The sequence below is a fragment of the Aptenodytes patagonicus genome, chromosome 1 (assembly GCF_965638725.1).
Source record: "Aptenodytes patagonicus chromosome 1, bAptPat1.pri.cur, whole genome shotgun sequence".
NCBI lineage: Eukaryota > Metazoa > Chordata > Aves > Sphenisciformes > Spheniscidae > Aptenodytes > Aptenodytes patagonicus.
This window is the reverse complement of record NC_134949.1, coordinates 13,626,191-13,636,074: the sequence shown is the minus strand read 5'-3', so window position 1 is coordinate 13,636,074 and position 9,884 is coordinate 13,626,191. Positions and strand designations below refer to the sequence as shown.

General features: G+C 43.5%; 1 protein-coding gene across 2 annotated transcripts; it reads right to left on the bottom strand.

The window, feature by feature from the left end:
• Positions 1-28: 28 nt before the first annotated feature.
• On the bottom strand, positions 29-9,639 carry PMPCB (peptidase, mitochondrial processing subunit beta). 2 transcript variants are annotated; one of them, XM_076328159.1, is made up of 13 exons: positions 9,537-9,639; positions 6,868-7,008; positions 6,465-6,551; positions 5,861-5,990; positions 5,268-5,466; positions 4,510-4,589; positions 3,821-3,933; positions 3,012-3,155; positions 2,275-2,438; positions 780-865; positions 616-704; positions 326-401; positions 29-230 (listed from the first exon to the last, which is right to left on the bottom strand). In XM_076328159.1, exons 1-13 carry the CDS (start codon positions 9,624-9,626, stop codon positions 166-168), a joined length of 1,464 nt encoding a protein of 487 aa, XP_076184274.1. In that variant the 5' UTR covers positions 9,627-9,639; the 3' UTR covers positions 29-165. The 2 variants fall into 2 exon arrangements, with proteins under 2 accessions (XP_076184274.1, XP_076184283.1); XM_076328168.1 differs by having other exon boundaries at positions 2,275-2,435.
• Between the last annotated feature and the right edge of the window lie 245 nt (positions 9,640-9,884).

Below are 9,884 nucleotides of genomic sequence, written 5' to 3'. Positions count from 1 at the left end.
TGTCCTTAATTATACAGATACACAGGACTGGCTGGTTCTTGAGTTTTAATCTTCTCAAATACATTTCTCCAACTCAAAAGCTTTAAACAGGGGTGTAGTTGTTTGTTGGGGTTTTTGTTTGTTTGTTTTTAAAAGCTCAAACACACTGAAAGTTCTTGTTATTCACTACTCACGAAGCCAATACATGCCACTGCAGATTTTGTTATACTCTGGAAGCTGTTCAATTGGACCTGGAAGTTAAAGAAAGTTGGTCATGACACATGCTAAACTGATACCAATTGGTGTGGAGGGGTTATCGGAGGGTAAGGAAATTTATACAACATACCCACGGCCGCAACTGCAGGATGCTTATTGTAGATGTACTTTGTGCAAACTTCTCTAATAGTCTGGGCATCAATAGCCTAAAAGGGGTAAAGAGGCATCTTTGTTACCAATCCCATCTAAAAAAGTATTAAGAGACACTGATCTTAATTTTGTATAATCCAGGGGAAGAGGCAACAAAACAGTTGACAATTTTCTCAGTTGGAAATAGTCTAACTTCTGTATTGCTACTTCCCGTAGCAACTAAATTTCTGAAGGGCCTAATTGAAAAGTTGCAACGTGACTGCCACTTACTTCAATTCTTGCCTCAAGTTCTGGAATTGGGATTCGGCGCTTATAACACAGCATTTGTCTTCCAATGTCTTCACAGATTGGTGTGGATCCTAAAATAGGGGAAAATATGCTTCAGTTATCAGCATACAACTCCACTAGGAATAAAAAGCTCTCGTAAGTCTCACCATCAAGTTGTAGCAGCATATTTGTCTTTAGAAGATTTTTTGCTCGAGCTACTTCATTTTCTGTAACACTTGTGCAAAGTCTTATCCTGAAAAATAGTTTAAATCCAAAGGCATTAAAAACAGTAACCTGTAGCACAGAAGATTTCCTGTGATAGAGAGGTGCGTATACATTAGCACACCTACCAGGCACGTCTTTTCTGTAGACAGAGCTGGTAAGAGAATTTGGTATGGAAACAAGCCACAGGATGCAAAACAGCAGCATAAGAGTAGGGTTTTTTGGAAGCATACAAATATACCTAGGAGCAAGTTTTCCCCCTTAGAAGAGCTATATTTCATTTTATTAAATGAATATTTTGAGCCAAGTGTAGTCTATATTTGCTATCTTGAGAATAGCTGTTGCTAAGACAGTAGGAGCCAAACAATTAGAGGCAATTAGCCCAGAAGGCAATCCATTACGTCCTGGCTCTCGGTGAGATAGTGATATACCACATTGCATAAGGAACATTTCACTAGGACAGGGGAATGCATTAGATACCTTAACACATTCTTGTCACAGGAATAGTTCATATCTTCCCTGGTGCTAAGCTGCAGCAAACAGACAGCTAAAATGAGGCCATTTTTTCTCCACAAGTTGTTCACAAAGATCTCATAAAATAATAGTATATGAGAAGTGATCTACGTGATTAAAGAAACTCCTCATTTTCAAGTTTTCTTTCAACTTTTGTTTCAACTTCACCCACTTTAAATCAGTGCTCTTAAATAACATGTCTGTTTCTAATCACATCTGCAGTCCAAGCATTACAGTTACACCTACGGACATCTTCAATTCAGATTTAAGCCTTAGATGAATTAATATTATCTAGAATCCCAGGTTTCAAAAGTCCACATATAACAGCTCACCTACCTTACATCATTTCATTTCCCTACGCACTCACTAGAACTCTGTATAGCACCACCACCTGGTACGTCATGTGGGATAGCAACTGCAGAATGGGTAACTACTAATGTCTGTAGGTAATTGCACATTCATTATTCTCATTCATGAATATTTACTCTTCCAGTTGTCAAACACGCAGTTCATGGGCACTGGATAATGACTTAGTAGTATTCTAAAAGATTTGACGCATTTTCCTAACTCCTGTCACTTGCAAGTCAAAAAAAAAAATCACTGCCATATTTTCTTGTACAAGGAATGCTATATATTAACTGCTATATATTAACTGCTATATATTAACTACAGTTACTATTTATTCTTCCAGGGCAGAAAAAGAAAACCAAACCTAAAGCTTAAGCTATTCACTCCAAATAAGGGTGCCAGAAACTGGCTGTTGGGACTCTGCATTGAGTGTCAAAAGTTTAGAATTTGATACATTTGTTTTTTCTAGGCAAGCCTAAGCAGAGAAACAAAAATACTCTCTTTAAATTATTGCTATTTTTTTTAAATTGTACTCCTCCACTGAAAACAATCTTTTTAGAGAAAGAGTTGTTAGCTTACCATTCTCTCTGAACAAAGTGCACCATGTCCTGTATAGTGGATGGCTCACAGACCATATAGAGTCCCCACAGCCCTGTATCAGTGTAGCAGGTATTGAAGGACTGGAAACTGTGACACAGGTTACCATGGCAGGCAATCTGAGCAAGTTTACTGGATAAATTCTGCTGAGGCAAAAGAAAAAGATATTATTTTATGAAGTTTTTTGAAAGCCTACTTACTAGTCACCTCCATGGTCTCCTGTTTTCATTTCAATGACAGAACATGCAGTAGTATCACAGGCTCCAGCAGAAGCTACGAGGTTAGTTATCAGCTCTTCATCTCAACAGTTTCTCTCCTTGCATGTAACCTCATGTTTCCAAGTAACAGCCCAGATTTAAGCCAAAATCATAAAGCTACTTCGGTTCAAGAAAGGGACAGTTACTGATACCCACAGGTTCTGATGACACACACATATGAAACATCCTACTTTCCATGAGGGCTGGCAGACCTCAAGTCACCTCTATTTTGGTGGTTTAGAACCACTTCCTAATACTTTCCCAGATCTTGGGCAACAAATAATCTCAGACTCACGACTGGATCCCCTTCTCCCACTCCAAAAAAGGACCTTCAGAAATAGCCATGAAGTAGCAGTAACACCATCAGATGACAGGTTTGCACGGGTCTGTATTGGTACTACCCAATCAGAGAGATCTCACCAGCCTCATTAAGAGCAGGAAGGTGCTTGCAGGTTCACTCACCACGCCTCCTCCAAAGGAACGATCCCAATTACCTATCAGAGTATTCGCTACCATGAGTGGGATTGTATCTGGGTGCGACCAACCAGCTGCTTCAACAGCTATCGCAATGTGTGCCAAGGGCATCTTATCATCTCTTATACGAATCTGTGGGAACATATGAAAGTAGCTGTAGTACAACCTGTGCACAGTAATGTACACGGGAAGCTAAATATCAGGAGACAAGACATTTCCATTACATCTGGATTATAAAGCATGCACACAGAAAACAAAAAATTGAAGTGTATAAAGCTTTATTTAACATTGGCCTTAACTAGTCTTCCCTGTGGCAATTTCAGAGCACTTAGCCAACAGCAAGCCTAACGCCACGTATGTAGAGAGGGCGTTACAAGTCATTTTATGACAACCAGCAGCAAGGAAAGCTGATGACTTTTCAAAATCCAAATAGAGCCGGCAATAGAATGCAGATGCCTCGGTTCTCTGCCATATCCTTTAAATTAGTGATTCCCAACAAGTGGAAATGGTCCAACACCGTAGGCAAGAGGGTAAAAGGAAAGTAGCAGCAGGGGTAAGGGAGGTATTCCTCCAAGAACTGACGAAGCAGAAAAAGTGGCAGCAGTGAGGCTTGTCCAAGAAAGGTTGGCAAGTCCTGCTTTGGAAGGCAGCTACTCCGTTGCATTCACCAGGGGCAAGAAACCTTTTAATCTGCTGAGCCTGTGGCCGAGAAGTTTTCTCTCCTCAGCAGAGAGCATGTGTCAGTTGTGCTCACACGGGATATAAAGGCCAGCTCAAAAAGCCATCTAACAGCTTACCTCACTACCTGTGAAGCTACAAGGTGGCAGGGGTGGCAGTCCTCCTTCTGGAGCCGATGGCAAGTTACCAAAGTGGCACTTTGCTAGGTCAAGTAGCTCATCATGAGAGACCCCTGAACAAAGATATTTCACATACTTTGTAATTGTTACTCTGTAAACAATTAATTTAAATTGTTGTGCAGTTTAAAGATGCAACCAAGCAGCAATTTATTGTTCCCCCCCTTTAATGCCACACTTTCAGATTCCTCACACCTCCCTGTTATACAGAGTAAGATCATGATTATCACCCTCCTTAATTCTCTTCAACCATCTTCTATTAATATTACACCAAATCAAGCTGTTTGCTCTCAATTTCAAGCCTCAATGTTATTTCCCTTTCTCTGCTTTCCTTGCTACTCCCCTTTTCACATTGAACCCCTTCTAGGCCCCTCTTTTCCTGCCCACATGGAAGAATGACCTTGGCCTCCAATTCACTTCCAGTTACTGGTTTAAGAATGTTTCTGGAATATTACCGAGGGGAAAAAGGAACAAAAGTTCAAAGGGTATGAAGGCACAAAACATGCAGGGCTAACCATGAACTTCCAGGACCTACTGAACAATGGGTAATTCATCATGTTGTTCCCAGAAACTTAAAGGCTATGGTTTTAAGCATAGTTTCACATGATCCAGGGTGAATATCTCATACTAACCTCCAGCAGCAGCCAGGACCATTCTGGGTCCTTTGTAATGTGTTGTTATGTACTCCACCAAGTCATTACGGTTTATGGATCTAGAAACAGTCAAGGAAACATCACTACTGTGTCAGTAAAGTTTATTAGAGTAAGAAGAGCTAAATGTATAGAAAAATACAATATCAAAATAATTGTAAGTTCTGCCAATGCACAGAGCTCTGCATAGAGGCAGAAAGCTAAAATAAGGGTGGCTTCCTAAAAAGGAAATAGGAACTTGATATATTTTGCCTTTCAAAGCTCTTGTAGCTTCCTGAGAAAGAATAAGAATTACAACTCAGTCAGGTGGAGACAGGATCCACTTATGATCTCATGCCACTTTGAAAACAGCACATTTAGCAGTCTCCTGGTCTGCACTGGTATAAACAAATGCTGACGGAGCAGTGCAAACACAGTTGTATTTACGATAATGCCCAACACCTGACCGATGGTAAAAAGGAGCATTTCCAATTTTGTGTCAGATGCATTTTTAACAAACAGGAGAAAAATACGGCAAATAATGAAGACATGGAGTAGACATCTGAAGCTCACATACCCTTTGATGCCTGCATACAGGGCAATTAAGGCAATAGGGGAATTCTTACAGTTATAGCCAGTGCAGTTTCAGCTACCTTCCACGTAAAAATGAAAACTGACGCTGTTCCCTATGTTTTCAGATGAGTCCCTTCAATATATAAAAGTTACCACACAATTAAAGACAGCCACAAATTTGGACATACTTGATGTTTTCAGTGGGTCCTAAAATTGTCCGTCCTAGGGCTGTCTTCTGATAGGCTGTAGCATGAAGGTAATCAAAGACAACTTCTTGTAAATTGGTTTCAACCTCTTGCATCTCTCGAAGTATAACTCCTCGCTCACGCTCAATCTCTGCTTCTCCCAGGGTACTGTTCTGTATTATGTCAGCAAGAATTTCCACAGCTAATTGAAAATAGAGATGGGAATGGAAAGGATATTTTCAGACTACCAAAAAAATCTGGTTCCAAAAGTAAAAACCACCGCAAAGACCAAGTGGCCCAAGATTTGCTAATAAGATTTGCAAGGGGACAAAAGACTTGCTCTGCAGGAAGGGGGAAGTCCAAAAGGTATTTTCTTTTGGGAATCTAAAGACAAAAATGTTTCAAATATCAACTTCCCTGCTGGCACTCTCCTTTCCAAACCTGCATTCTCACATTCCTGTGAAGTTCAAGAAAGGACTTTTCACCCGGGAAGGAAGGGACTGTTACACTGCAAAAGCACCATTCTATGTTGTCTCATCGGGAGCTGGATAAGCACTTCGTTCTTTGCTGCTTTTCTGATGAATGAAAGCAGTTACCTCTTGGTAAGTCTTTCGAAAAAGCCTTTGCGTAATACACGGTTTGCTCCCTGGATGTATACGCATTCAGATGAGCTCCCATGTTCTCAATCTCTAGTTCAAGGTCTAACTGAGATCTCTTTTTTGTTCCCTGAAATAAAACAGTAAGAAAATCAAACTAGACCCTTTAATTCACCTACTCATCATTACTACTTCTTGTCTGGAAAAGTCAAGGTCAAGAGAAAGAAAAAGTCTTCTGGAAAGAAAACTGGCATACTAATCTCTCCAAGCTTGAAAGTCAGATATAAATCCTACTGTGCTCCCAAATGAAAATAAAAAGCTGGCAAAAGGTGGACTATGTGTCTTCTAAGACTATTACAAGAAGTTAAAAGTGAGTTAAAATTAGACCTGTGTTACTAAACTATAGTTGTGTATCAGCTACACAGAACTAGGACTTTAGCTTCATTTTCTAATAGAAACCAAAGTCTAAGTTGTCCGCTTTTTTTTTCTCTTCTCAATTTTGAAAATTTATTTATACAATTCTGACAAAGTTCTTATCATTGATCTTTAAAGATAAATAACTTAGAAATCCATTGTAAACTTCTACATCCATACTCATACTCACCTTGAAAGCCATATGCTCAAGGAAGTGAGCAGTTCCATTGTTCTTCTCATTTTCATACCTGCTTCCAGCATCAATCCAAAGTCCAACCTCATTGGGGAAAAAAAAAAGAAGTCATTTTACCAGCTAACAATGCAGCTTTGCTGTTTTTGTGTATGAACTACACTTAGATTTTCAAGACCTATTTTTAAATGTTTTTTTCCTTAAACAAAGCAGGTTTTCAGGAAAAAGAAAATTTTGATCCTCACAAAAAATCTAATCACAAATCATTTACAAAAGCCTTATATTTCCTAGCTTGTTTCAGGAATAATTGTTAATAAACATTGAAAGAATGCAATTTAGTTCCACAAGGAAATGAACAAACATGAACAGTTACAAAAAAATCTTTCCTTTACAAGTTACCTACTGTGCACGTTGAGAGCCCAGAGTCTTCAGAAGCTACTTGCAAGCCGTTTTCCAGGGGACTCACCCTAGTTTCAGGAACGTTTAAGATTACTTCTGTTGCTGCTTTGGAAGCTCTGAGCCTGCCTGTTCCAACATGCACACACTGTAAGGAAAAAGCATCAGTCACACTCAGATTGTTAAATTAGATCCTAGGATGCTCTTCTGAAAAATGTATTCCTGAACTTAAACATTAAGTTTGTGGATCTTTTTTAAAACATGCATTTAAAAGGAAAAAAATCAGCACTGATTTATTCACCACTACTTCGCATCAGGGATGCATTAACCTGACTCAGAAGAAAAACATAAAGCATGTCCAAAGAAGGGCAATGAAGCTGGTGAAGGATCTAGAGCACAAGTCTTATAAGGAGTGGATGAGGGAATTGGGGTTGTTTAGCCTGGAGAAAAGGAGGCTGAAGGGAGACCTCATCGCTCTCTACAACTACCTGAAAGGAGGTTGTAGTGAGGTGGGTGTCGGTCTCTTCTCCCAAGTAACTAGCGATAGGACAAGGGGAAATGGCCTCAAGTTGCGCCAGGGGAGGTTTAGATTGGATATTAGGAAAGATTTCTTCACCAAAAGGGTTATTAAGCATTGGAACAGGCTGCCCAGGGAAGTGGCGGAGCGACCATCCCTGGAGGTATTTAAAAGACATGTAGATGTGGTGCTTAGGGACATGGTTTAGTGGTGGACTTGGCAGTGTAGGGTTTGCGGTTGGACTTGATGATCTTAAGGGTCTTTTTCAACCTAAACGATTCTATGATTCTATGAAATGATCTGACAGAAAAGCATGTTACTATCATCAGCCAGCCACCCCGAGAGCCACACTTGTTTCCCAGTTCTGCCAGCGAGAGCCTGCAGGACCTTGAATATACCCTCTAACATCTGGAATTCTTTTGGGTACCTGCTTTCTAAAGTGAAGTGAGATATAGCCCGAGGGCCTATGTCCAGGACTGCAAATCACAGTCACCCATTGTTCAGAATAGGGATAGATATTGAAATTGCCACCTTTCATACAATCACCTGGCAGTTAAAGCACAGAATTAAAGTTAAAGCACACATTAAATCAGAATGGGGTAGAAAAGAAGGGAAGACTGAGGTTAAAAAAATTTATTGCACTTTTTCAACATCAAGAAATTTAAATATGTATCCCAAATGCGTACTTCAAGCAATAAGCTATTCCAAAAAAATTTAAATGTATCAAATAAAAAAAGATTTCCCTCACCATGTAACTGCCCTAAACAAGGAGCTCCTCCTTACACTGAGGAGCCCAAAACCAGCTGCCATGTTCTAACTGCCTGACCAGCACAAACTAATCACTTCCATGGATCTACTGGCTGTGTTCCTGTTTGTTCAGCCCAGGCTGCTGCCAGCCTGCTCTGCTGCCAGACACACTGCTTGCTGTCCTCCTGTACCCCCAGGCCTCTTCCACAGAGCTGCCAGACAGTTCCCAGCCTGGGCTGCTTCAAGGGATCATTTTCACTGCTAGTGTGCATTACAGGGAAGGAAAAACCTGTGTTTGAAAACAAAATCTCCCTCTCCTGTTTTTAGAAAGAAAAGCTTAGGTTTCAAACTGGGAGGATTGAGGTGCTGGAGCGTGTCCAGAGAAGGGCAACGAGGCTGGTGAGGGGTCTGGAGAACAAGTCTTATGAGGAGCGGCTGAGGGAACTGGGACTGTTTAGCCTGGAGAAAAGGAGGCTGAAGGGAAACCTCATCACTCTCTACAACTCCCTGAAAGGAGGTTGTAGCGAGGGGGGTGTCGGTCTCTTCTCCCAAGTAACAAGCGATAGGACGAGAGGAAATGGCCTCAAGTTGCGGCAGGGGAGGTTTAGATTGGACGCGAGGAAAAATTTCTTTACTGAAAGAGTGGTGAAACATTGGAACAGGCTGCCCAGGGAAGTGGTGGAGTCCCCATCCCTGGAAGTATTTAAAAGACGAGTAGATGAGGCACTTAGGGACATGGTTTAGTGGACATGGTGGTGTTGGGTCGACGGTTGGACTCGATGATCTTAGAGGTCTTTTCCAACCTCAATGATTCTATGATTCTATGATTCTAGGATGGGGAAAATGACAGAAGGGGAGAGCTCTGGGACCGGGGCCTCTGGACAGCCTCCATCTAACCAAGGGAGAGAAGGAGGGTTTAAGCTTTCTCCAAGCTCCCCCGGGGTAAGCACGGCAGGCCCCGCGCGGGGGCGGAGGCTGCTGCCGCCCCACTCTAAGGCATCGCGCCCCAGTCCCCGCACTGCACTGCTCCGGCTCCCGGGCGCCGCGCCAGCCCCGACGCCTCGGCACCGCGGGGGGCGATACGGGGTAACAGCAGCCCCAGGGAGCAGGCAGCAAACCCTAGGGCCTGCGGCACCCGGGCTCGGCCCCTGGATCACTGTGTCCCGCCGATGGGCGGCCGCCACCTTCACCTCAGCCGGGCGGAGACTACAGTTCCCGCCATGCACCGCGGCAGGGCGCCCAGCTAGTGCCACCACCTCCCCGCGGCCGCGACTACAAATCCCAGCGTGCACCACGCCTCCCGGCCGCCAATCCCCCCGTCCCCATTGCGGCAGCCTGAGCACCAGCGTAGGGAGCCACCGGGGCGCTTGGGCTCTCCGCAACTCCCTCCACTTCCCCGGTCCGCCACCTACCCGGTCCCTCGAGCCGGACGCTCGCACAAGGCGAGTAGACCAAGGCAGGAAAAGCCCCCGAGCCGCTAAGCGAGCTGTAGACGCGGCCATCTTGGCGAGCAGGTAGGCGGGGCGGTGGCGGACTTCCGGCGGGCGGTGCGCAGGCGCAGGCCCCCCCCCCCCCCCCCCTCCGCGCCACAGGGCGCTTCTCTCAGGCGCCGCGTTCGCCTCGGCTGCGCCGTGGCCCGGCCCGGTCTGACCCTGGCGTTACCACCCAGCTCCCGGTTAAAACTGCCTCCTCGCCTTTACCTGCCCTTTTCCTAACCAGCCTCCATGGCAGTGCGGTAATCTCCTCCCTCTTCAGAGCCC